General features: G+C 46.3%; 3 protein-coding genes and 1 long non-coding RNA gene across 26 annotated transcripts in view; 2 read left to right on the forward strand and 2 right to left on the reverse strand.

Moving 5' to 3' along the window:
* LOC132452283 (organic solute transporter subunit alpha-like) overlaps window positions 1–2,484 on the forward strand; it is a 6,712-nt gene extending 4,228 nt beyond the window's left edge. The window contains 4 exon segments of the mRNA XM_060044827.1: window positions 38–163; window positions 509–655; window positions 1,710–1,815; window positions 2,077–2,484. Of these exon segments, the coding sequence (XP_059900810.1) occupies window positions 38–163; window positions 509–655; window positions 1,710–1,815; window positions 2,077–2,225 (528 nt within the window). The 3' untranslated portion in view covers window positions 2,226–2,484.
* LOC132452284 (uncharacterized) lies at window positions 636–1,630 on the reverse strand. 2 transcript variants are annotated; one of them, XR_009524287.1, is made up of 5 exons: window positions 1,511–1,630; window positions 1,353–1,471; window positions 1,201–1,278; window positions 864–1,128; window positions 636–751 (listed from the first exon to the last, which is right to left on the reverse strand). It is a non-coding gene; the product is annotated as an uncharacterized LOC132452284 (long non-coding RNA). The 2 variants fall into 2 exon arrangements; XR_009524286.1 differs by lacking the exons at window positions 1,201–1,278; window positions 1,353–1,471; window positions 1,511–1,630 and adding an exon at window positions 827–863 and having other exon boundaries at window positions 686–751; window positions 940–1,154.
* A 5,035-nt stretch (window positions 2,485–7,519) lies between the features above and the next one.
* Window positions 7,520–17,224, forward strand: LOC132452277 (pyruvate dehydrogenase (acetyl-transferring) kinase isozyme 3, mitochondrial-like). 22 transcript variants are annotated; one of them, XM_060044817.1, is made up of 15 exons: window positions 7,520–8,331; window positions 9,972–10,113; window positions 10,298–10,369; window positions 11,004–11,188; window positions 11,862–11,951; window positions 12,320–12,397; window positions 12,969–13,042; window positions 13,181–13,282; window positions 13,630–13,737; window positions 14,075–14,188; window positions 14,314–14,613; window positions 15,704–15,805; window positions 15,846–15,915; window positions 15,968–16,006; window positions 16,053–17,224. In XM_060044817.1, exons 1-11 carry the CDS (start codon window positions 8,229–8,231, stop codon window positions 14,461–14,463), a joined length of 1,218 nt encoding a protein of 405 aa, XP_059900800.1. In that variant the 5' UTR covers window positions 7,520–8,228; the 3' UTR covers window positions 14,464–14,613; window positions 15,704–15,805; window positions 15,846–15,915; window positions 15,968–16,006; window positions 16,053–17,224. The 22 variants fall into 22 exon arrangements, with proteins under 22 accessions (XP_059900800.1, XP_059900801.1, XP_059900788.1 ...); XM_060044818.1 differs by having other exon boundaries at window positions 15,704–15,792; XM_060044805.1 differs by having other exon boundaries at window positions 14,314–15,838; window positions 15,891–15,915; window positions 16,066–17,224.
* Window positions 15,699–26,448, reverse strand: LOC132452278 (choline-phosphate cytidylyltransferase B-like). Its single transcript, XM_060044820.1, has 10 exons — window positions 26,092–26,448; window positions 23,842–23,941; window positions 22,532–22,648; window positions 22,172–22,323; window positions 21,608–21,686; window positions 20,886–21,028; window positions 19,656–19,844; window positions 16,043–19,334; window positions 15,926–15,937; window positions 15,699–15,848 (listed from the first exon to the last, which is right to left on the reverse strand). The coding sequence occupies exons 1-8, from the start codon at window positions 26,128–26,130 to the stop codon at window positions 19,110–19,112; spliced, it is 1,044 nt and encodes a 347-aa protein (XP_059900803.1). The 5' UTR covers window positions 26,131–26,448; the 3' UTR covers window positions 15,699–15,848; window positions 15,926–15,937; window positions 16,043–19,109.
* Between the last annotated feature and the right edge of the window lie 271 nt (window positions 26,449–26,719).

Genomic DNA, 26,719 nt, shown 5'->3' on the forward strand with positions numbered 1-26,719 from the left:
CAAAACAATACTGATGAATACTAATTCTTCCTCCTCCATCCCCACTCCCAGGCGGTCCCTCTTCCTCCTGAAGCTCGGCTCTTTCCAGTTCGCTGTGCTGAAGATCGCCTTCACCGTGCTATCCATCGTGCTCTACACCAACAACCACTTTGACCTGACGGACGTGAGTAGCTGCTGCACATGGACACACACGTGACCACCACACCCGCACACACACGCACACACAGCCAATCAGAAGACCTCCTCCCAGTGCCAGTCACACATTAAGATCTAGAGCGTTAAGCAGACGCTTTGAGCCAAAGCGACTTATAGGTACATTTGTCAGAAGGACAAACATATAGCTTTCGATACATTAAGGATGTTCAAAAGAAAAAGTGCCAAATACTTACTGTTGCTAGGTTTACCCATTCCCTGTATACAACAAACATAGCTAGGATAAGACGCACACACATTATCACAAAGTCAAGTCCAAGGACGTTTTCAGTGACACACTCGTCTCTGGTTTCAGATGGAGATCACCGGCGCGGCGATATGGATCAACCCTCTGGTGGGAGTGCTGACCATCATCGCCCTGTGGCCCGTCGCCATCATGTTCATGCACCTCCGGGTCGCCCTGCGCAGCATCAAGATCATCCCTAAATACGCCATGTACCAGGTCAGCCCGGACACGCCCCCCGCCGCATCACCGACCCACGGAACACACCCCCAAACACCTGAGCTCCACAGAGATACAGCATGCACCCCCAAACACCTGAGCTACAGAGAGATACAGCATGCACCCCCAAACACCTGAGCTCCACAGAGATACCAGCATGCACCACAACACCTGAGCTACACAGAGATACCAGCATGCACCACAACACCTGAGCTACACAGAGATACCAGCATGCACCCCAACACCTGAGCTACATAGAGAGATACCAGCATGCACCCCAACACCTGAGCTCCACAGAGATACCAGCATGCACCCCAACACCTGAGCTACACAAAGATACCAGCATGCACCCCCAAACACCTGAGCTACACAGAGATACCAGCATGCACCCCAACACCTGAGCTACACAGAGATACCAGCATGCACCCCCAAACACCTGAGCTACACAGAGATACCAGCATGCACCCCAAAATCTGAGCTCCACAGAGATACCAGCATGCACCCCAACACCTGAGCTACAAAGAGATACCAGCATGCACCCCAACACCTGAGCTACACAGAGATACCAGCATGCACCCCAACACCTGAGCTACACAGAGAGATACCAGCATGCACCCCAACACCTGAGCTACAAAGAGATACCAGCATGCACCCCAACACCTGAGCTACAAAGAGATACCAGCATGCACCCCAACACCTGAGCTACATAGAGAGATACCAGCATGCACCCCAACACCTGAGCTACATAGAGAGATACCAGCATGCACCCCCAAACACCTGAGCTGAATACAGAGATACCAACATGCGCCCCAACACCTGAGCTACATAGAGATACCAACCTGCACCCCCAAACACACATTTACAAAGAGAGAGACGTTCAGAGAGATACTCTATCGCAAGTGTTGCAATTTGCTGAAATGTTATTGTGAATGTGTTTACCACAAGTTTGGTCTGGCATGGGAGGGTAACCTGTCTGTACCTGTTTGTTTGTGTGTGTGTGTGTGTGTGTGTGTGTGTGTGTGTGTGTGTGTGTGTGTGTGTGTGTTTACTTCAGCTGGTGCTTGTTCTGAGTCAACTGCAGTCAGCGATCATCAACATCCTGGCGATGAATGGAACCATCGCCTGTGCCCCGCCCTACTCCTCCACTGCCCGCGGATACTGTGAGCCAACACACACGCACGCACGCACGCACGCACGCACGCACGCACGCACGCACGCACGCACAGTAAAGCTAAGAAAAGAGAAGGTATGCTGACCTTATCTCTCTCTCTGTCTCTGTCTCTGTCTCTGTCTCTGTCTCTCTCTCTCTCTCTCTCTCTCTCTCTCTCTCTCTCTCTCTCTCTCTCTCTCTCTCTCTCTCTCTCTCTCTCTCTCTCTCTCTCTCTCTCTCTCTCTCTCTCTCTCTCTCTCTCTCTCTCTAGTGATGAGCCAGCAGCTGTTGATCCTGGAGATGTTCATCATCACCTTGGTAACGCGCCTGCTGTACCGTAGACACTACGAGCCTTTATCTGAAGAAGAAGAGGACAAGCAGGAAATGGACAAGAACACCAAACTGACCACAGCGTCATAAATCCCAAATCTGTGTGTATGTGTTTGACTCTGTATGACGTGATTATAAAAAAGACGTAATTGTTGATACTATAGCTGGGGTCGTGTGAGGGACCAACTTCACTTTGTTAGAACGGCGTTGCACCAAACCGCCGCTAGGTGGCGGTACATACCGTCTGGTGCCTAACCACCTGCCACTTGCTCGTTTACATTTTTGCTAATGATTTTGCTTTTGGAGAATGTTTATTGTTTATGTAATTAAAAAACTATTGAAAATGGAATCGATTCAAAAAATGTTTTTTTTATTTTACATACACAAAGAACGATTCATCCGGCTGCGGCGCTTTAGGAAATAAACAATATATCAGCTAACTTAAAGTACTATAACGTAATAATAAGACATCGAATCATGAAAATAGATTTAGACGTGGCGTAGTCTTCAAACTGGTGCTGAAAAAACCTATAATGTCTCGCTGCGGCTTGTAGGGCATGGACAAGTGCTGTCACGTGATTCCACTTGCCACCCCTACTGACGTCACTGGCTAATGGCTCGGGACAGCTTCATTCTCTTCTCTATGGCAAGCCGAATTGTCATTTATTAACTAAGTTTGACTATCCGGAAATTACATTGCAGATATCTGCAATTCAGTTTCGCCTAGTCAAAACTAACATTTCGGATATCCGCAACTACATTCCTCCTATCCGCAATTGTCATTTCTATGGCAAGCCGAATTGTCATTTATTAACTAAGTTTGACTATCCGGAATTTACATTGTAGATATCAACAACTTCATTCAAGATATCTGTAATGTAGTTGTGACTAGTCGAAACGACAGTTAGAGATATCTGTAATGTAGTTTTGACTAGTCGAAACTATGGCAAGCCGAATTGTCATTTATTAACTAAGTTTGACTATCCGGAATTTACATTGTAGATATCAACAACTTCATTCAAGATATCTGTAATGTAGTTGTGACTAGTCGAAACGACAGTTAGAGATATCTGTAATGTAGTTTTGACTAGTCGAAACTATGGCAAGCCGAATTGTCATTTATTAACTAAGTTTGACTATCCGGAATTTACATTGTAGATATCAACAACTTCATTCAAGATATCTGTAATGTAGTTGTGACTAGTCGAAACGACAGTTAGAGATATCTGTAATGTAGTTTTGTATGGCAAGCCGAATTGACATTTATTAACTAAGTTTGACTATCCGGAATTTACATTGTAGATATCAACAACTTCATTCAAGATATCTGTTACGTAGTTGTGACTAGTCGAAACGATAGTTAGAGATATCTGTAATTCAGTTTTGACTAGGCGAAACTGAATTACAGATATCTGCAATGACTTCACGGAAAACGACATTCAACTCGTCACACATCTTAAATGACAATTGCAGATATCTGTAATTCAGTTTCGCCTAGGCAGAATGAAAGTTAAAGATATCTCAAACGTCATTTGAGTGTTGGGCATTACGTTTTAGATATCCAGAAATACGTAATTTCCCCTTGCCGCCATAATCAAAGAAGAAGTGGGTTCATTTCTGAATGGAATAAGAAAGGAGCAGTCATGGCGTTGGCTGTGATCGAAAAGATCACGAGAAAATATGGAGCGATGTAATCAGTGAATTGTGTGAATGATGATTGAACAAGGAGCTGCTCCGCTCCCGCTTAAAGTAAACGGTCCTATAATTTGTCATTACAGATATCTGAAACGTCATTACAGATATCTGAAACGTCATTTCGCCTAGTCAAAACTCGAATTCAAGATATCTATAATTCAGTTTCGCCTAGGCAGAATGAAAGTTAAAGATATCTACAATTGTAGATATCTCTAATCAAAATTCCTTTCAAGATATCTATAACTTGATAATAGATATCTACAACGTCATTTTGACTAGTCGTAACTCCAGTTAGAGATATCTACAACGTCATTTTGACTAGTCGTAACTCCAGTTAGAGATATCTACAACTTCATTTCGCCTAGTCAAAACTTAATTTAAGATATCTGAAAAGGGACATGTAGATATCTTGAATTGAGGTGAATTAAAGATATCTTGAACTGGAATTATGACTAGTCAGAATCAAATTGTAGATATCTCAAACTGGAATTACAGATATCTACAATTCAGTTGCAGATATCCGTAATTCACAAAGTGGATATCCGCAACTGAATTGTAGATATCCGCAATGAGAAACCCCATAGACATGAATGGCGAAAATGACGCAATTTCGCCTAGGAGGAATGTCTTTGTGGATATCTGAAATGACAATTGCGGATAGGAGGAATGTAGTTGCGGATATCCGAAATGTTAGTTTTGACTAGGCGAAACTGAATTGCAGATATCTGCAATGTAATTTCCGGATAGTCAAACTTAGTTAATAAATGACAATTCGGCTTGCCATACGAAACGACTGTTAGAGATATCTGTAATTCAGTTTTGACTAGGCGAAACTGAATTACAGATATCTGCAATGACTTCACGGAAAACGACATTCAACTCGTCACACATCTTAAATGACAATTGCAGATATCTGTAATTCAGTTTCGCCTAGGCAGAATGAAAGTTAAAGATATCTCAAACGTCATTTGAGTGTTGGGCATTACGTTTTAGATATCCAGAAATACGTAATTTCCCCTTGCCGCCATAATCAAAGAAGAAGTGGGTTCATTTCCGAATGGAATAAGAAAGGAGCAGTCGAAAAGATCACGAGAAAATTGGCTGTGATCGAAAAGATCACGAGAAAATATGGAGCGATGTAATCAGTGAATTGTGTGAATGATGATTGAACAAGGAGCTGCTCCGCTCCCGCTTAAAGTAAACGGTCCTATAATTTGTCATTACAGATATCTGAAACGTCATTACAGATATCTGAAACGTCATTTCGCCTAGTCAAAACTCGAATTCAAGATATCTTTAATTCAGTTTCGCCTAGGCAGAATGAAAGTTAAAGATATCTACAATTGTAGATATCTCTAATCAAAATTCCTTTCAAGATATCTATAACTTGATATTAGATATCTACAACGTCATTTCGCCTAGTCGTAACTCCAGTTAGAGATATCTACAACGTCATTTTGACTAGTCGTAACTCCAGTTAGAGATATCTACAACTTCATTTCGCCTAGTCAAAACTTAATTTAAGATATCTGAAAAGGGACATGTAGATATCTTGAATTGAGGTGAATTAAAGATATCTTGAACTGGAATTATGACTAGTCAGAATCAAATTGTAGATATCTCAAACTGGAATTACAGATATCTACAATTCAGTTGCAGATATCCGTAATTCACAAAGTGGATATCCGCAACTGAATTGTAGATATCCGCAATGAGAAACCCCATAGACATGAATGGCGAAAATGACGTCATTTCGCCTAGGAGGAATGTCTTTGTGGATATCTGAAATGACAATTGCGGATAGGAGGAATGTAGTTGCGGATATCCGAAATGTTAGTTTTGACTAGGCGAAACCGAATTGCAGATATCTGCAATGTAAATTCCGGATAGTCAAACTGAGTTAATAAATGACAATTCGGCTTGCCATAGACATGTAGATATCTTGAATTGAGGTGAATTAAAGATATCTTCAACTGGAATTATGACTAGTCAGAATCAAATTGTAGATATCTCAAACTGGAATTACAGATATCTACAATTCAGTTGCAGATATCCGTAATTCACAAAGTGGATATCCGCAACTGAATTATAGATATCCGCAATGAGAAACCCCATAGACATGAATGGCGAAAATGACGCAATTTCGCCTAGGAGGAATGTCTTTGTGGATATCTGAAATGACAATTGCGGATAGGAGGAATGTAGTTGCGGATATCCGAAATGTTAGTTTTGACTAGGCGAAACTGAATTGCAGATATCTGCAATGTAATTTCCGGATAGTCAAACTTAGTTAATAAATGTCAATTCGGCTTGCCATATCTAACAGTCGTTTCGACTAGTCAAAACTACATTACAGATATCTCTAACTGTCGTTTCGACTAGTCACAACTACATTACAGATATCTTGAATGAAGTTGTTGATATCTACAATGTAAATTCCGGATAGTCAAACTTAGTTAATAAATGACAATTCGGCTTGCCATAGTTTCGACTAGTCACAACTACATTACAGATATCTTGAATGAAGTTGTTGATATCTACAATGTAAATTCCGGATAGTCAAACTTAGTTAATAAATGACAATTCGGCTTGCCATACTTCTCGACTACTCGACTACTTCGCCAAGATGACAACGATGGCAAGTAACTAAAAGTAATGAATGAAACAACCTAATTGTGATTGCAAAAACATGCGTTTGTGAAATGTGTTTTTGATGGGTCCACTCCTTAAGCTAACGTATTGATCCACGATAGCAGACGCTTTAAATAATACTTATAACTACATGCAACCTATTTATCTCAACGAAATTTCAAATAGTATACTAGATACATACACACAAAGGAAAATATACGAAAATGAAATGGCTAAAGTTAATGCAAAATTATGATCGAGTACAAACAGTCTACTCTCATTGCAGTCTTTCGAAGTTAATTCAGACTGATATAGTGTTATCTTCCTCAGCATGACACGCCACATCTCAGGAAGTGGTGGTGCTCCACTTTGTTGGAGAATCTCCATACTGAAGGGTATAGTTCTTCTGAAGCAGATGTGCTGTGAATTCCAATATTAACGCACAACCGTAACAATGACCTACAAAAACTATTCGTGTGTGTGTGTGTGTGTGTGTGTGTGTGTGTGTGTGTGTGTGTGTGTGTGTGTGTGTGTGTGTGTGTGTGTGTGTGGCAGACGGTTTGCTCATTTCACGGAGGAGGGCAGAGAGATGGCAAGAGGAACTCTACCACATATCTTCCGTATCCCGAGGAAGCGCAAACTGTCCGAAATGGAGGAGACATAATATTTGTCTTTTCTTTATTTCTATATTTTTTTTATTGGTTGGTTTGAAGAGAAGGGCAGAAAATAAAATTTATAATAATGGATACCAATTCCAGAAACATATTATTTGAATCGAAATGAAATCATATATTGCTGGTTATTAAGCACACAATATACACCATAAGAAAATAAAATGTAGAATTCACATTTAAGAAAGACTACTGGGGGAAGTTCATTTCAAAATCAACGTAACGTTCTCCAGCCTGTTTTTTTTCACATGTGAATTGGGATTCTCACTGTTGGCGACAACCTGATTGAAATCAATACGACAAGAACGCATTGATCAAAAGAGCGCTTGTTGTGTAGACAAACTTCGGAAAACTGTAGTTCCACCGTAGAGACGCTAGAGGTCATCAATACTCCCCGTCGCGCAATGACGTCCGTTAGGAAAAGTGGAGTCGAATTCATTTTTACACAGCGCTGTCTTTTCTATGTTCGAAAGGAAGCACATTTTCATCTCTCCTTGACCCGATCACGTTCTCCACAAAGGTTAAGTAAAGGAGGCATAAAGGTTAGGAGATTTGACTATTCGTAGAGGAATTGGGCCACAGCTAAGGAGTCTCACCGCGTCCGCCATCTTGTCGTCACGTGACAGCACTTGGACGTTGGATGTCCATGTCCTACAGGCTGCAGCGAGACCTTACTCGAAAAAACAGAGTACGGACTCTCATGGGTAAAGTAGGTTTAGCGGAGGAGTGACACGCCCTTCCACCAATCGATTCATCGTACAACATTGTCACTTCTGGGTTCTAAGCCAATGGTGTTCCTCTGTCAACAGTGCAATCCATCCTAAAGAGTGGTTGCCTTTAGCTTAGACTACGTGATGTGCAACGCGTATGCAACAATGTTGTGCCAGTGTATCTTTAACCCGTTGTTTTATTCCGAAATTTAACCCCTCGACCCGTCAGGACTTCGTCGCGCGGCCAACCCGAGCTCCTCTCAGATGTGGACGCAGACAGGACCCGACGCGCGTCGTTGTCACTGTTGTTTTGATGAGAAGGTGGTCGGGAGGTTAGGATCGCGTTGTTTCACAGACGGGGTCCCCGTCCTCATCAACATTTCAAGATGAGGCTCTTCTTTGCTCTTCTGAAACACAACAACCCCAAAATAGAGTACTACTCCCGGTTCTCTCCATCCCCGCTGTCCATCAAACAGTTCCTGGATTTCGGTGAGTTTGATAACAATGGACATGGATCCTGTGTTTGTATCTTTCTGTATCCCTTCTTCTTGATAAACAACTGATGGCCCGGACCCTATGATCCATGGCCTACACAATGTGTAGGAGACAAACCAAGCATACATATTATTTTATAAACATGCCTCGAACAATTATATTGTCACATTGTGGAACATCTTCTCATTGTAATGGAATTTATTAGTATCTTCATCCAACATCCACCGACGAGTTGAAGTAGCTCTGTGCTAAATGAAAAGATAATGACGTCCAGTTAAACCTCGTCATTCAAGACCAATCCAGATGTACACGAGTTTGATCTGGGGATCCGAGTGGCACGCGTCACATGACCCCCTCTGTTGCTCTTGTGTCTAGGCACCAGGCTTAAATGCGCCAAAGGCTTTTCCTAATCCATCTGCAATCATCTCTATGTCTCACAGCTCCCTTAAGATGTAACTAGAAGAACATCGGTTGATTTGGCCATCACTGAATCCAAATGTTTGACCAACATTGTCCAGGTCGTCCCAGTGTTTATGCGTCTCCGTCAGAACTGGTGCGCCAGTTTCACTGGAACAAAAGCAGCCTCATTCAGAAACCGTATACAGCATGGCCTGTTGCATCATTTTCTGTTATGCAATATCATAATGACCCTTCCTTAACATAGAAGAGGTTTACTGATTTATAAAATTTGATATTAGTTACACTTTATAGCGTTTATATTTGTCTCTGCATCAGTTGAGTGAATACCAGTGGGAGATCTCTGGTCTTTGTAGTCCTCACAGGCTCGCTGTTACGACCCATTAATGTCCAGTAATGAGCTTGTGTTTGGATCATGTGATCCTTCCCCTTCCCCGGGCCGGTGTGGTGTGTTCTGGTGCCTCACCAGGTCCGGCTACACACTGCTAGGCGATGAGGGGACCTAACCCTGTCAGCATGGCTATCCTGTGCCCAGCTGGGATGCGGACACACCATCTCCCCATGGCTTCCTGTAGCATCCCCATCCGTGCTTTAGTTTAGAGCTTGTTGTTGATAGTTTCAAACCTTACGCACGGATTGTTCCTCCAGACGCAGGCCCATTGCTAATGAGACACGGGACCACAATGAGCCGTTCCACTGGGTTTTATACTGTTGATGACTGCGTGTATCTCATGGTCACCTCTGGCTCCGTGTAGACATCTGTAGGATACAGAGGATAAAGCACACACCTAAAAAAAATAAAGCACAGAAACCTCCTGGTTGTAAAGGCTTCGGCCAATCTCTGTTTTCCAGAATGGATGACTTTAACTGTGCCAGGGGTCATTCTCCACCACTGTTTATGGCTCTTAGGCTCACCAAAGATGGATTCATAATGTAAATGAATCATTAATTCACCAGTTCAACTGCCTGTCTGAAATGTATAACCATACAATGCCATAATTAATACTAACGTGAAACCTCTTCACTAACATGATCCGCACGCATGAAGGTGAATCACTGTTAAAGTCAAGGGACCAGTTGTGTGACGCATGTTCGAAAGAAAAGGAGGTTTAGAAACGACTGAAACACACAAGTTTCAACATCGTCCTTCCTCCTTTTATTCCTGCAGAGCTTCAGTTTCGAGTGGTCTATGTTGTGGTTTGTCTTGGCTCTGATAGGCCAGGAGAATGCGTGTGAAAAGACGTCGTACATGTTCCTCCGTAAGGAGCTCCCAGTGCGCCTGGCCAACACCATGAGAGAGGTCAACCTGCTGCCCGATCAGCTGCTCAGCCAGCCCTCGGTCCGGCTGGTCCAGAAGTGGTGTGTGTGTGTGTGTGTGTGTGTGTGTGTGTGTGTGTGTGTGTGTGTGTGTGTGTGTGTGTGTGTGTGTGTGTGTGTGTGTGTGTGTGTGTGTGTGTGTGTGTGTGTGTGTGTGTGTGTGTGTGTGTGTGTGTGTGCGTGCTGCGGTCGCCCTTTGACCTATGCTTAACCTTTGACCTTTTAGGTACATGCAGAGCTTTGTAGAGCTGCTGGACTACGAGAACAGAAAAGGGGAGGACCCTCAAGTTCTGAATGAGTGAGTACAGACCTGGATGATTAAATGGATGGATTAATTGTTTTGCTCCTACACTTATCCGTTGTAGGCAACTACTACTACCTTTTAGTAACCATTTATCCAAATGGACACATCTTTGTAGATTCATTCATTCATCTTAATCATCTCCAATGAGCCAGTGGGCATCTTGCTCAGGATGCCTGTAGGTAGAGGTCAGGTAGAGGTCAGGTAGAGGTCAGGTAGAGGTCAGGTAGGGCCTGGTGTTCTAGTTAGTGAAGCAGCAACATACCAACACAGATCCCTTTCCTTATTGAATCCTCTGCTTCGGCCCGTCCCCACGGTAACAGTTTGTGTTTATACAACACTAGTAAGGCTGGCGTGAAAGACACCTGTGTGGGGGCGCCATAAACACAGATAAAGAGATTTAGATAAGAAGCAACCTTTTCAGGTCCTGGTCATGAATATTTAATATTCAGAGCAGTTAGATAATGGTTATATTATCTTATATTAAGGAAAGGGAATTTTACTGCTTAATTTCCACGTACAACATCCTAGCCGAAGCAGGAAGAAAGCACGCACACACACACACACACACACACACATACACATACGTGTATGTGTGTGTGTATTTATGTGACTTTTGACCCCATCCCAGTTTCCTGGACTTGTTGATCGAGATCCGTAATCGCCATAACGACGTGGTCCCGACCATGGCCCAGGGGGTCATTGAGTACAAGGAGAAGTTTGGCTTCGACCCGTTCATCAGCAGCAGCATCCAGTACTTCCTGGACCGCTTCTACACCAATCGCATCTCCTTCCGCATGCTCATCAACCAGCACAGTGAGCAGTGCACTCAGTGTTACAGGCAGGCTGTCGTCCACGCGGGGTCTGAGTGTAGGAGTCGTTGGTCAGGATGAACCACCAGGTCCATTCAGGAGACACACGGTGACACTTAGATTAAGGGCATTTAGCAGGCGCTTTCATCCAAAGCCACTTATGATCTTATGAAGTACATTTTCTGTCTGAACAGTAAGGATGTTCATGGAACAAGTGGCAAGCAGTACCAATGTTAGGCTATCCCATTCCCCGTACACAACACAGATAGCTAGATTAAGGCGCTATAACATGCTAAGTGCTATTTTTAAGTGCCAGGACGTACAAACATATCATCAGTGCTGAAGAGGGGTGTGTTCAGGAGAGTAAGGGAGGAGAGGGGGGGGAGGCTCTACAGAGTCCAGGTGAACTCTGAACAGGTGAGTCTAGTGAGTGAGCCACTCTGCGGCCCGACGGCGTTCACCACGGCGGGCCGAGGTGTGGCGGTGTGACCTTGTGCGTGTCGTTGAGGCACAGGGCTCAGGTGGAAGGAAGCCCCCCCCCCCCCCCCACACACCTTTTCTTGGTTCTCCTTCAGCGCTGTTGTTCTGCCTGGGGCCTCAGATCAATCTCAGAGTGCGGGCGAGAAGAGTTTTCCCCAGTTGACGGCGTGCTCTGTTTTGATTGGTTCCCTTCCTAGCATTGCTGTTTGGCAACGACACCAACCCCGCACATCCCAAGCACATCGGCAGCATCGACCCCGCCTGCAACGTGGCCGAGGTGGTCCGAGGTGAGGTCCACCAGCACGACGTGAGGGTTTAGGGACACCAGTCTGGCCTGGTTCAGAGTATAAACCACCACAGTTTACATTCAGACCTTTCAAACTGAATTCACATTTTGTTCTAGTCCTTCCAAAGGCATTATCTCGAGGTGCAGACTTCTATGAATCTTTGCTATCTGGAAATATCAACAACTCGACCTAGAAGTCAAACACAACGAGTGAACTGAGCCCAGATGGTTTACCTTATCAACATTTCCTGAAGGAATGTCTACGTGTTGAAATTGTCTGCCCATAACCATACAAAGGTTCTTGGGAACTCTCCTAGGAGAGGAAGTGTCTCCACAGTTGAATGAGGCTAATCTGTCGTGTGTCTCCAGATGCCTACGAGACAGCCAAGATGCTCTGTGAGAAGTACTACATGGCTTCCCCTGACCTCAAGGTTGAAGAGTTTCACAGTAAGAGATGTTTGCTGCTACTACATCATCTGTCTTTCTGGGGGCCTTGTCCACAACAATGCTCTTACTTTTCCATTCCGCACTCAAATCGGGATTTCATCGACCAAAAACGGCAACTTTCAAAAGCGTTTCAATCGTACATTTTAGAAACTTCCCGACATCTTTGGCCTACGCATGAAAGTTGTCTGCGCAAGAGAGATGAGAGAAAGCATGCGTCTTTCAGCAGTTCAATGAGGATGGAAACGTTGGTACGGAATGTTCGACTATTGATACGAAAACAGTGTTTTTATAGTATCCAGGGTATTGTAGAAGTGAGATAGATTCAACTGGTTGTCAGTTGCTCCTATAAAGCACTTGTGGTAAAACTGCAGTAGCCAAACGGACCGTTTTAAACCTTTTATATTACAGCTGGATTGAGTCCAGTCCTGTTCAAAGTGCACACGTCATTAACTTCAAAGGAGACGTGTGTGAGGTCCACGTTTGTGTGCAAAAATTTTTTCCAGCTAGCCAATGGCTCTGCCTGCTTCTCCTTGTTTGACTTGTCTTTACTGTGGTTTGTTTTGTTTTTTAGCTCATGCTCCAAAGCCTATCCAGGCTGTGTACGTGCCTTCCCACCTCTTCCACATGCTGTTTGAGCTCTTCAAGGTAAACCTACCGCTGCAGTTCATCCTCTAGTTTGTTGTGGTCTCCTTAACTCACGTTTCGGTTCGTCCGCTTGGAGGAAGCCCCTCCCTGAGCCATGTCATGAACTGTAGTTCCAGGCCTGTGTCTTCTTGTGCGCAGAACTCCATGCGAGCCACGGTAGAGCTTCACGAAGACAGCGAGGGCGGCCTGCCGCCGGTGAAGGCCAAAGTGACTCTGGGAAAAGAGGACCTCTCCATCCTGGTGCGCTTTGGATCTCAAGGATTAACCTTTGTACACATTCACACAAATCATGATGATTAGGACCGTTTCTTCTTTCTGTTTTCAGTTTGTTGGGTCATTTTAGCCTTGTCTATTATCTCATCTTGACCACCTCCTTAAGGGACAATAATTGTCTGAGTGGTCAAACCATCGTGTCTCTGTCCTGGCTTCACAAAACCATCCACAACCGATACAAGCTGTCAAAACCAGTGGTGCCTCAGAGGGTTGTGTGTGAACGAGTGAAGTGGAGAACTTAGGTCCTTGTGAGAAGACGTTTTGTAAAGCACTGGTATGGGGATTCAGTGGCATGTTGTTTACTGACTGCTCAGATCAGTGATCGAGGAGGCGGAGTTCCCCTACGGAAGATCGACCGTCTGTTTAACTACATGTACTCCACGGCCCCCGCGCCCAGCTTTGAACCAGGAGCTGTCCCCCTGGTACACACACACACACACACACAGGCACACAGGCACACAGGCACACACACACAGACACACACACACACACACACACACACAGACACAGGCACACACAGACACAGGCACACACACACACAGGCACACAGACACAGGCACACACACACACACACACTTGCAAACACAGGCACACACATGCACAAACACGCATGTCAGAGTCAGTAGCACACAGGCACACTATAGTACTTCAACACACGCACACACACACACACACCCACATGCATGCAAACCTATATCATTCCTCATATCAAACTATATTATTAAGATGTAGAATAAAGGAAGGCCCTTCCTCTTCCAGGCCGGGTTCGGCTATGGCCTGCCCATCTCGCGGCTCTACGCGCGCTACTTCCAGGGGGATCTGAAGCTGTATTCCATGGAGGGGGTGGGCACCGACGCCGTCATCTACCTGAAGGTACTGCTGCTCATTGGACGCATCGCCGTATCTCCAGCCAATCGGCACTCTCCAGTCACCGAGGGAGACACTTCTGAGAGAGGTTGGACTTTTGTGTGTGTCCGTGTGTGTCCGTGTGTCTCCAGGCCCTGTCCAGTGAGTCGTTTGAGCGGCTGCCTGTGTTCAACAAGTCGGCCTGGCGCCACTACAAGGTCGGCCCCGAGGCGGACGACTGGAGCAACCCCAGCACGGAGCCCCGGGACACCAGCGTGTCCAAGTACAAGGCCAAGAGATGACTTCCCCCCCCCCCCCCCCCCCCCCCCCCAACACACCTCCCTCCCCCCATGCCAACCAGCCTCTCTGTGTCGTGTCGTAGATGCTTCGGTTCAGCCTCGGCTCCAGATGAACATTCCAGCGGTCCACGCCCCGGTCGTCGTGGTGACGAGGTACGATGGAGACCCCCCAGCGCGTGTGTGGTGGGCCCTAGTGCGTGTGTGGTGGGACCTAGTGCGTGTGTGGTGGGACCTAGTGTCCATGTTGGTTATACACCAAGAATAAAGATGGCCGCTAGGTGGATAGAGCCCTACTATTCTCAATAATTCTAAAAAGGAGTAATAAACAAAATGAGGACCTAAATGAACCCTCCATCCGGCATAAGAAAAGGTCCGGTGTGCTTAGCGAATCAGTGGTCATGAGCTCATTCTAGCAATCTCTATTCTATTTCCTCTATTTCTCCAGAGTGTGGTGGACTGAGGTCTTTGTTCAGTCCCCTTCCCCCTCAGTCTCTGCTCTCCCCGGCCATTCAGCGTTATCAGCTCTGGTATCAGCCGGGCTAAGCTTTGTCTCTTGCTTTTCACCGTACACTCCTCTCACAGACAGACCGACAGACAGACAGACAGACAGACAGACAGACTGACAGACTGACAGACAGACAGACAGACAAGGGATTTGTGGGTGGGACGACTACGGTTTTCATTTCCTGTTCCCTCGGGAGCTGCGTCTGACTGGACACACGAGCGGCGGCGGTGTGATGGTGTCTTGGTCAGTCAGTGTCCGTGTCGGGACGGTGCTGCTGAACTGCAGGTCGAACCTGGAGAGCAGGAAGTGCCGCTGCTGCTCTGACGACAGGAGCAGCAGCTGATTGGACGTTCCCATGAGGATGGAGGAGCAGCAGCTGATTGGACGTTCCCGTGAGGAAGGAGGAGCAGCAGCTGATTGGACGTTCCCGTGAGGAAGAAGGAAACGTTTATCAGAACAAAATAGGAAAAACCTGACACGCTATTTAATGACCCAATGTATTTAATATGAACGAAGCCTTTCTGCCAGAAATTGTATATATATGTGTGTGTGTATATATGTATATATGTATATATATATATATATATATATATATATGCCGTAATTGTTTAGTTTTTTATTAGCCTCAACAGCTCGAATTTTGTATTATTTTGAAATTAAGGCGAGTTAGAACTTTTGTGTCTTTAGAGAGCAAAACCCAAATCAGCTGATCAGCATTTATTTTTTGCTCGGCTTCAGGGAAGCTCCTGATTGGACGCTTGTCAAAGCCCTGGACCTGCCCTCAAGAGGACCCCAGTCACCCCCACATACTGCCTCGGCAGTACTAGGTACTGGTACTAGGTACTGGGTACTGGTACTGGGTACTGGTACTGGGTACTAGGTACTGGTACTAGGTACTGGTACTGGGTACTGGTACTGGTACTAGGTACTGATACTGGTACTAGGTACTGGTACTGATACTGGTACTAGGTACTGGGTACTAGGTACTGGTACTGGTACTAGGTACTAGGTACTGGTACTAGGTACTGATACTGGTACTAGGTACTGGTACTGGGTACTAGGTACTGGTACTGGTACTGGGTACTAGGTACTGGTACTAGGTACTGGTACTGGTACTAGGTACTGGTACTATGTAGGTATCATTACTCTCCCTAGAGAGACAACAAATTATCCCAGACTTTTATTGGCAGTGCTATTCCCTCTTAGATGTGGATAATGGCTCCCCCCTCCCCCTACGGACAGACAGACAGACAGACAGACAGACCAGGCCTACAGTGGTGCTGGCTGTAACCCGTCTCTTCCTGTCAGGACCCCTTGTCCGGATCCTTTGTGTTACCAGCGGTCGGTGCAGGAGTTGAACAAAGCTTGTGTTGATTTGTTGAGTACTGATTCCGTTCTCTCTCAGTGGAACAGAGGAAGGAACGTAGACTCCACGTCTCAGACATGGAACCCTTTTATAGGTTTTATTTTTGTCATGAAGAACCGTTTCATTGTCTTCGGGATCCGAAGAAGGTTTATTTTTTCTTCTGTATTGAATCCATTGTGTTGTTGCTAAGATTTAATTGTTGGCAGAAAAGGGCAAGGAAGAATTGCATAATCTATGCCATTAATTAAATCGGCACCAAATCCGATTGATGAAAGACGCTTTTGAAAGCCCATCTCTCCCTCCCTTTGTGCCGGAGGCGTCCGGCCTGCCAATGTCTCCCCCTCGGCCCGGGGCTAGGGTTAGGGTTAGACCGGGTCATACCAAAGGATCTCCATAACCTGTTGGACTGAGCCCTGCTGTTCCCCACTCTCTGGTTGTTCCCCTCTCCGACCACATGAACCCCGTACGTTTGAGACGTACCCACTCCCCCGCCCGTCCACAGCCACAGGGACGGCGCACGCAAGGACGGGCGTTTTCTGTTCCTCTCGTAACTGAACCCAGCTTCCCAATCGTTTCATACCTGGAATAGGAGGAGAATATATATAATATATATATATATGACGTTCCCTAACCTCATCCCAACAGTATGCAGTGCACTCTGTGTTGATTAGAAATAAAACGTGTTCCAAGTGACTACGACAAGAATACAATGGTGTTGGAAATACTTGGTGTGCTTTGGAAGCCATGCAGTAATGACAGTTATGACATAAGAAAGAACAATAGCTCGTAAACGTATATATTCATACATGTTTATACCAGATTCAGCATGACCATGCCTTACCTATAGTGTCAAAACCTATATCAAAAGGAATGGCAATAAAGTGTGTTTTACACCTCTGGGTTTCACTTCCCTTCGTTGGTCTTATCATGGGAATAACAATGCCCCCAAAAACATTTGTTTACATTCGGGTATTCATTTTTTTTATTGTATTCACATATAGCCGCCTGAAATTGTATATCTAAAAAAGAGAAAAACGAAACACACACATTCCAAAAAAGGAAATATATGTCCACTGTATTGGAGCACATACAGTACAGCGGGGGCACAGACAAGCAAACAGGCCAGTACAGGGTTTGTCCAGTAGGGGCAGCGAGCGAAGAGGAGCGATGGGTGATCGACCATGGGCCACTATGGACAGACCAGGAGGAAATGCTTAAATTACATTTAAATAATGCTTAAAAAAAAGAAAGAATACAAAGTAGGAAGTACAGTGATGTGTGACGTTTAGTTTTTGAGTTATCTAACGTAAAGCTCATCTAATGTACTTCAAGTGTAGTCCGTTGTACCGTTTTAGAATCAGAGCAATGTCTGTGTTGCCTTCTCTTGTTGGGAATGTTTTGGGAGAAACTGGATAAGCAGGTGAGGGACACGTTTAAAACAGGAACAGGCTTCTGATTAAATCATTGAAAAATACTGGCAATTTATGGAAGTTTGGCCCAAGGCCATTGATACCTTATGTGACCAACCGATATTCAATCAGTTTATTTCCTTTTTTTGATTTGAACGTGAGCGTATGAGCGCTATGGGCGGGGCTCTGGCGTCTGAATACTAAATGAGGTCACGTCTTCTTTCGTTCTTTTGTTCCGTGAGGCTCCTGCAGGCCTGTGATCAGATCCCTCCTACACCCTGTTACTACACACAAGCTCACGATTATTAACAGTTTGAACATTTATAAGCTTTTTATTGTTTCACACTAGAGCCGTGCGGGTTTAGGCACTAATAATAATATTTACACTTTCCTCCTATTGGAGAGATATTTGAAATTTAGCATTCTATCAAAACTTAGGGGGATGGGGGGGCTGGAAAAGTGGTTAAATCCATACAATGTACCGCTACTGTCCAACTGGAGATCAGGAACCCTTGGTTGTGTACCTGTTAACATTGTTTTCAATGCTGAGCCATTCCAAATGAATGGAGGTGAGTGGAGGGGGTGCAGGGACCCCTCGGCTGCTGTAGGGGGCAGTGTTTTATGACGAGGCGTAACATACACAAACAATGTGACATTCTCGAGAACAGAGCACGACATGTGCGTGAGTATTGCTTGCTGCACAACGTGTATCACATCCATAATGATGGTTTGTGTGTACTCACCACCACCATGTCTCTATCACAGTCAGTGGCAGGTAACCAAAACAAAACGCCTCCATATTCAATTGAAGGTTGAACAACAGCTGACCCAAACGTACGAGGGACAGAAAAGAGATGAGTGTTTTTTCTGTGATGAGCAGGCTGCTTCAGGCAGGTGACACCAACCCCTCCCATCCAAAGCAGCCCACAGCCGGAGTCGAGACATTCTAGACCGCATATAACTCCTGGATGCCTAAGCTAATAAACTGGTTTGATCGATTCTAACTCCTCCCCCTGCCCCCCCCCCTCCCTCCTCCTCCTCTCCCTTGGCTATTGGTCCGCTCCGTCGCCCCCGGCAACAGAGGCTGAGATGGCTTCTTTGAGATTGTCCCTCTCCACCTGCAGGACAGAAGTGCATTTCCCACAATGCCTGCTGGCCAACAGGCCTCAGCAACAAGACATTGTTTCCAGTGTGTGTGTGTGTGTGTGTGTGTGTGTGAGTGAGGATTTAAGTGTGTGTGTGTGTGTGTGTGTAAAAGAGAAGTCTTTGGGTGTGGGGGGAGGGGGGGCAGTGTATGGTGAGTGGGCGTGTGTTACGCGTGTCAATGTGTTTGTGGGGTGGGGTGGGGGGGGGGGTCAGGGGGCGGTGCCTACTTCTCATCCTCGTCCCCTTCGCTCATGCTACTGATGGAGGCCGACGCCCCCTTTGGGGAGGGCGGCGGGGAGGGGCGGGCGCTGTGCCAGCGGGCCGAGGGGGACGGCGGCGACGGGGAGCGCAGGGGCGAGTGTTCCCGCGGGGGGCTGCTGCAGGGCGAGCCGCGCGGCGACAGGGCGTAGGAGATCATGCGACCACTCCGCTCCTGGAACACCTGTTTCTGGACGAGAGAAGAGTGCATGTGACCCCCCTGGTGCTACCGGCCCCTCCTGGTGAATCACCTGTCTAACAACGGCTGAATAGTTAGGGTACAGGGACTCCAACCCGGGGAGGAGCTGCCAATCAAATCACCTGTTCTCAGCTCTGATACTGAGAGAGTAAGCTAGGTACATCAAACGACAACGCGGGGACAGCGCCCTCTCTGGTGACATTGGTTACTGCAACCTTGGTCAATACGGTTACGTCATGCCTGTGTGGCACACAGGCAAGGTCTGTTCACCCTTAAGGAGAAAGAGGCTGCGTGGTGAAGGGATGAATTTACCCATGTCCCGTCGGGCCCGAAGAGCTCTAGGAAGTTACCGATGAATTCGCGAGACTTCTCCTCCCACTTCTGGATGAGGTCGTGGCTCTTCTCCTCCACGCGGTACACGAAGTGCTTGCTCTTCTCCTCCACGGTGCGCACCTTCTCCTTCATGCGGTCCACCTGATTCTGCAGCCGGTACTTCTTCTCCTGGGGTCGGCGGGGACAAAGGAACGGCACTGTCTTCATTACATCATCTCCAGGTTTCTGTTCCGCTTCAGCTGAGTATGTGTTTAAATTATTTCTTCATATTTTCATGTTTATGTGCTGCTTTCCCAACCATATCGGATTGTTCATGTCATCTCTGCTCTAATGAAAAGTGGGACTTTTTTACTGTCAAATTATTCTCACTTTTCAACTCAAAGACTGCATCTGAATCACTGAATAAAAGCACGGAATTAAACACTGAACTTTGAACCCTAGTTTTCCTTGTCCATGGGTAACCCCTGCATTCTTAGGGTTAGGGTAACGCCTCGTGCCCACTACCTCCGTCCGTTGACTGATCCCCATTGACTTTGAATGGGGACGGACGTGCAATGCATTGTGGATCCGTCCGTTCCGTTGGAGCCTTCGGCTCCGTCAAAAAGTTGAAAAATGTTCAACTTTTTCGGCAGCGACGGATCCGTCATCCAATCAGATCACGTATGCAAATTTAAGCACTGTGACGCGACTCGGGCTCTGACGATACTGGAAAGCGGGAAATCGGGTAATCTTGCCTCGCAACAAGCAGGAAGAAGCGGGAAGAACCCGGCGAAGCGATTTGATTGGCTGACGGATGCCTCTGCAAAGACTACTCCCCCATCAGTCAGCAACGCCTTCCCACGTCCGTTGACTGACGGTGCAGTGGGCATGTAGGGTAACGCCTCGTGCCCACTGCACCGTCAGTCAACGGACGTGGGAAGGCGTGGCTGACGGATGGGGGAGTAGTCTTTGCAGAGGCATACGTCAGCCAAGCCCAAGCATACGCGATCTGATTGGATGACGGAACCGTCGCTGCCGAAAAAGTTGAAAATTTTTCAACTTTCTGACGGTGGCGAACGCTCCAACTGAACGGACGGATCCACAATGCATTGCGCGTCCGTCCCCATTCAAAGTCAATGGGCAACGGTCAACTGACGGAGGCAGTGGGCACGGGGCGTAAGGGTTAGGGTTAGGGTTAGCTAACCCTAACCCTAACCCCAGCAGTCTTACGTTGATGTAGCTGACGTTGAGCTCTTTGGCGGTGTAGCCACGCTGGAGGTTGCGTCGGGCGTAGACGTCGTAGTCCCGCACGATGCGGGTGATGAGGTCAGAGGTCGAGATGCCCTCGGTGCGTTGGGTGGGCACGAACATGCCTGATGGACCCACAGCCAGGATTAAACGGAAACAATCATATAATCCTATTGATGTACTTCATTCAATCATTTATTCAATATAAAGAAATATATATTCATATACTTATATATAGACTTATAGATATACTTATTAATTGGGAACAAATGTCCTTCTTAAACATATTATATCATATATGTAAATCTTTCATTTACATTCATTTTTAAAACACATGTATGTATGAATGTATATCCCAAAAACAGTTCAGCAAACTTCTGCTGAAAACTATTAAGAGTTATCGCCAAATAACAATAATTAATAATTAATCTTTCTACTGTACACTCAAATAATGGAAGTTCTGATTTCCTTGATGCCACTGGCAATGTGTCATAGCGTTACAGGGTAAACAAATCCTATTGGTCATCATCGGTCCACCAATGAGCTCGCACCATAGCCACGCCCACAATCACTGACCCGCCTCCTTGATATGTTTATCCACCAATGAGCTCGCACCATAGCCACGCCCACAATCACTGACCCGCCTCCTTGATATGTTTATCCACCAATGAGCTCGCACCATAGCCACGCCCACAAACACTGACCCGCCTCCTTGATATGTTTATAGACGTCCTCGCTGCCGGCTGAGGAGTACGGGATGTCGTCGTGGGCCACGAAATCAATCTGAGAAAGCATTGGGGGACATTAGTGACTCATCCGTCAGCATGGGACAGTGTTGGCAGACTGGTCAGGGCCGGCCTCCAGAACCCTGCCTGAACGCTGATAAACTATTGATCGGTGATTGGTCTCACCTTTGCCTTGGCCTATTTAAGCCTTTTGATTACCATGTGACCAGTGAGTATTGGAGGTAGGTATTTGTGTTCCTGGCTTTCTACAACTGTGAGTACTTTGGTTCGTGTTGCTGTGAGTTTCAGATGAGGTTTTATTCATTTTGTGAAGACTTCTGTCATCATTGTGCCTTTGGGTCTGCGCTTCCTTCATTACAAGCAACGCTGTGCATGGTCTTTGATAACATAGTTCATACCACAATGACCTCAGACGCTGGATTTCACAGCAGAGGTAAAGGACACTAATAATAATTAAAAGATGAAAACACACAGACAGACAGACAGACAGACACACAGACACACAGACACACAGACACACACCTTGTGTTTGTGGAGGAAGTCGTGGCTGAGGGTCCAGGGCGCGTCTCTCACCACCTCGTCGACGTAGCGGCAGTGGCGTAGCGCCTCGTAGCGCTCCGACTCGTCCATCACCGTGAAGCCCTTGTACTTGTGCGTGAGCTCGTCGCTGCACACTGTCAGCGCCAGGTCGTACCGTTAGAGTCACAGGAACACTTTACAGTTATCCTTAAACATTTCATTAACTATAAAAATCAACATTGATAAAGCGTAGAAATGTGTTGTAATCGTACATGGGATTGTTAACATCAATGCATATCTACATGATGTGATGTCAAATGATGTGAATAAGTGTAGGTGTGTGTGTGCGTGTCATTCCCTCACCCCCTACGATCAGGTACGTGTTGGGGAAGAGGTTCTTGGCCTGCATGAGAGCGCGGGCATGACCCGAGTGGAACAGATCGAAGATGCCATCGGCGTACACCCTGACCGGCCTGTCCACTGTGAACACACACACACACACACACACGCACACGCACACGCACGCGCGCGCGCACACACTAATAATCACAGAGGCTACCACCGTAATATAATAACTAATATTAACTATAACCTAGCAATGTGCAACAGCAAGAAATGAGCAGAATTGAACAGGATACTGATGATCATGGCTAAATTAATTCAAGAGTGGATGAGGTGGTTTAATTGACTATGATGATCAAGGGTTCATTGAATGGAGAGTGGATGAGGTGGTGTAATTGACTATGATGATCAAGGGTTCATTGAATAGAGAGTGGATGAGGTGGTTTAATTGACTATGATGATCAAGGGTTCATTGAATGGAGAGTGGATGAGGTGGTTTAATTGACTATGATGATCAAGGGTTCATTGAATGGAGAGTGGATGAGGTGGTTTAATTGACTGATGATCAAGGGTTCATTGAATGGAGAGTGGATGAGGTGGTTTAATTGACTATGATGATCAAGGGTTCATTGAATGGAGAGTGGATGAGACAGCCCAGGTTTTACCCAATTACAATCAGGGCATTTAGCAGACGCTTCTATCCAAAGCGACTTACATCGGTTAATACACACATTGACACACCGACGGCAGAGTCAACCCTGCCAGGCGACCGCCAGCTGGTCAGGAGCAGTTAGGGTTAAGTGTCTCGCTCAGGGACACATCAACACTCAGCTGGGAGCTGGGGAACGAACTAGCAACCTTTCAGTTACAAGGCAACTGATCTACCTCCTGAGGTAAGCCGACCCATAATTACCCCTAGCTATACCTTTTATATTATATTGACCCATTTATTTACGCCGAGTGCTCAACCTGCAAATTGGTCCGTGGTGTTGGTGGGAATCAGAGACGGTTTAAGCCTTGTATTCTGAATAACCCAAGGGATGAGGAAGAGGGATGGGAGCAGTGAAGACTGTGTAGCATCCTATCCTAGCTATCTTTGTTGTATACGGGGGATGGGTTAACCTAGTGATTGTTAGGGTTAGTGCTTGGCACTTAGTGCTTGGCACTTGGTTCTATGAACCTCCTTACTGTACGAACAGCGATATATTGTTGTTTCTCCTTCTTCTGACAAATGTAGGCATTGTACGTGGCTTTGGATGAAAGCGTCTGGTAAAGGCCCGTGAAGGTCAGGAGGATGAGGAGGCGGTGGAGGCAGAGAGCAGCGGTCCTACCAGGGGTTCCTCTGCAGGCCTGCTTGATGGTGAGGCGCTCATGGGGGGCTCTGCAGTCACAGCTGGTCTCCTTGGCAAATATGGCGGGCTCTGTCAGAGTCTGAGGAGGGAGGGAGGGAGGCACAGGAGACGACCACAGAGGAAGGATGTTCATTTTAGTCCCGTAAATATAATACACTGTTTATTTTCATATCTTCATCAAAATATAAACTGGCATTGAAAATGAAGCCTTGGAAGAAATCAGTGTTCGTTAAATATACATGATCAGACCACCTTTGCAGCATGAAGACAGGAGCCAAGTGTGAAATTCTAAAGATGTGTGTGTGTATGTGTATATACAGTATATATATAATGGATAAATAAATGTTTCTAGCGAGTGCGGAAACAGAGTGAGTGGCAGTGGACGTCCAAGGGTAAGAGCAGTGATATAACATCAGCCACAGTATTATATGTTTGGTTGTTTGTCAAGTACCCAGCATGCACCTCTTCTCATGCTTCTCGGGTCTGGTTACAGTAACATCCATTTGCCTTATTGAGCCCAGCCGAGGCCAATCCGTATCCAGACTATCGATCGTGAGACAGATGAGGCTGCACTCTAGGTTATTGATCCACGTGTACACGTGTGTATGTGTGTAGTTGTGGGAGTATTTTGTGCGTGTGTCTGTGTGTGCAAGAAACAGTGGAGGGGCAGAACTGCTTTTGACATTAAACAAACCAACCGGGAACGGCTTCCACCATGTGGTTAACAACCTAAACACAACGCTGAGTTGATTTCGGCCACATGCATTCGGTGGGAGGATGTCTCTCTATTTGGGGACCCCCACACCGGGGAAAGGGACCTCAACCCACAGACCGACGGTAACCCTAACCGTGAGACTGATGGACAGACAATTAGAAACATAAACAAAGTGAGTAAAAATAGGCAGACAGGAAATGGCAGTTGCAAATTGAGAAGCTAAGATAAAGGTGTAACAAAGTGTTTGTATACGCTCATTCATTTGCTTATTTGGGGCGCATCAAACATGTTGATCCAACCTTACAATGACCGCTGTGAGAGAACAGGAGCTGCCTTTAACTAGTGGGTAAGGCCAACACAAACCAGTCACTCGGTCAGAGAAATAGAGCCATGTTAAGCTTTAATGTTTGATGACATTTCACCAGGCGCATTTGACAAAGGTTGGCACACCATGGTCCATTCTACCAGGTCCATCTAATAATTAAACAGATGGTGATTGTGACTGCATCATTTTACCGTTGCTTCTCTCTACCTTCAGTCAAATGAAACATTTAAATGTTTTATGGTCCAATTCAGCCTCCATCCATCAAACCTTTTCATTAAAGAGAAGATACTTCAATCACCCTGTGGCCGAACCCGTCGGAGCGAGATGGGGCAGGGACATTGCATCGGGGTGGCATCATTCATTACCCATGATTCCATGGGGCAAGGTGAAAAGTTAGAAGGGTAGAGGGTGAGTAGGGGTTGGGTTGGCGGGGGGGGGGGGGGGGGGGGTTGCTGAGGGACCGTCAACAAAGAGCAGATGGCACAGCAGCGGCAGTGCTGCTTAGTCGGGCTTACATGGAGCAGGCAGCAGCCTATCAGGGTGACCACAGCGAGCATGCTGGAAAAAAAAGAAGAGTCGGATCTGGCCCGTAGATCAGCATCCAGCCTAAGAGGGATTAGCCCAGTAGCGGTAGCACCCAGGCTAGCAGATCTGGAGCCACAAAAGATGCAGAGATGGCAATGGCGGCTCCCAGGCAGAGGGAGGCAGACAGATCAGAAAGGATAGAAGAGAGAGACAGAGGGTATGGCTAAGAGGGGAACAGAGAGGCAAAGGGGGCAAATAATAGATGGTATGAGCGACATTGCAAAGAAATGTGAATGATGAACAACATGGATGATGCTGTGCTATCGAATGTTTGCCTCAAGGGCTTTTCCCTGATCAGGGATGTAAAACCACCAGGACCCCTTCTGTTGTAGTGCTAGCGTTCACTATACCCCCTGACACACACACACACACACACACACACACACACACACACACACACACACTGGCAGAACAGCCCAGCCCACACACAGTGTCCACTCAGCGTTGTGAGACCCTTAAAGGGACACGGTAACAGCAGAGAATCCTCCATTCTCTTTGTCTCCATTTCTTCCTCTGCTCTCTTCCCACACATACACACATTATATGATGGGCATGCACACAAACATGCACTAGCACACACACGCACACGCACAAAATGCCCTACCGTCCGAGGATGGGGGCAGGTGTGCTCCAACTCCTCCATTATTCCCAAAGACTCTCGGGGTACAGCTCTGGGATCCCGTTATGTGACTCAGCATCAGTGAGGACGAGGATGCCTTTCTCCTTTCCCTCTCGCCTTCCTCCCTTCGCTCTCTCTCGCTCTCTGATTCTTTCTGCTCCCGCTATTCCCCGCCCACTGTCCCCTATCCTCCCCTGTGAGTCCTCTTTCACCCCTCCTACTCCTGGGTTTTTTCCAGCGGAGAAATCCCTTGCTCGCGGAGCCCAGGCAGCAGCAGACAAGCGGGCCTCAGAACCCTTTCCATGGCGACGCGAAAAGAGGAGAACGCTCCGAAGAGAGAGCCAATCAGATGACCGCGCCGGAGTCGCTCATTTGCATAAATGGTTGGGATTGGTACGTTCCATAGCACCATCACAGAGAGACAGTGCTTGGTACCACTGGCCATCATTAGTGGCCTTGTGTTGTCTATCCATTTCGAGTCATCATTGATAAAATGTATCGATAGCTTATCGGGTGTTTAAAATAAACCTATAGCATATAGTCCTAAACTAACCTAGATAACTTCATGACATCGCTTTGGACTCCATCTAGATTTCCAATATATGTATAGTTG

Source organism: Gadus macrocephalus, chromosome 23 (genome assembly GCF_031168955.1).
Source record: "Gadus macrocephalus chromosome 23, ASM3116895v1".
NCBI lineage: Eukaryota > Metazoa > Chordata > Actinopteri > Gadiformes > Gadidae > Gadus > Gadus macrocephalus.

Bases quoted from the DNA above. Each gene is read 5' to 3' on its own strand.
- LOC132452277 (XM_060044795.1), top strand. From the start codon at position 8,229: ATGAGGCTCTTCTTTGCTCTTCTGAAACACAACAACCCCAAAATAGAG. The intron at 11,189-11,861 runs GTGAGCAGTGCA...TTCCCTTCCTAG, and splicing joins CATGCTCATCAACCAGCACA to CATTGCTGTTTGGCAACGAC. The intron at 11,952-12,319 runs GTGAGGTCCACC...GTGTGTCTCCAG, and splicing joins CGTGGCCGAGGTGGTCCGAG to ATGCCTACGAGACAGCCAAG.
- LOC132452278 (XM_060044820.1), bottom strand. From the start codon at position 26,130: ATGGAGGAGTTGGAGCACACCTGCCCCCATCCTCGGACG. The intron at 22,324-22,531 runs GTGAGGGAATGA...TGGCGCTGACAG, and splicing joins CACGTACCTGATCGTAGGGG to TGTGCAGCGACGAGCTCACG. The intron at 19,845-20,885 runs GTAAGACTGCTG...CGCCGACCCCAG, and splicing joins TCAACGTCAGCTACATCAAC to GAGAAGAAGTACCGGCTGCA.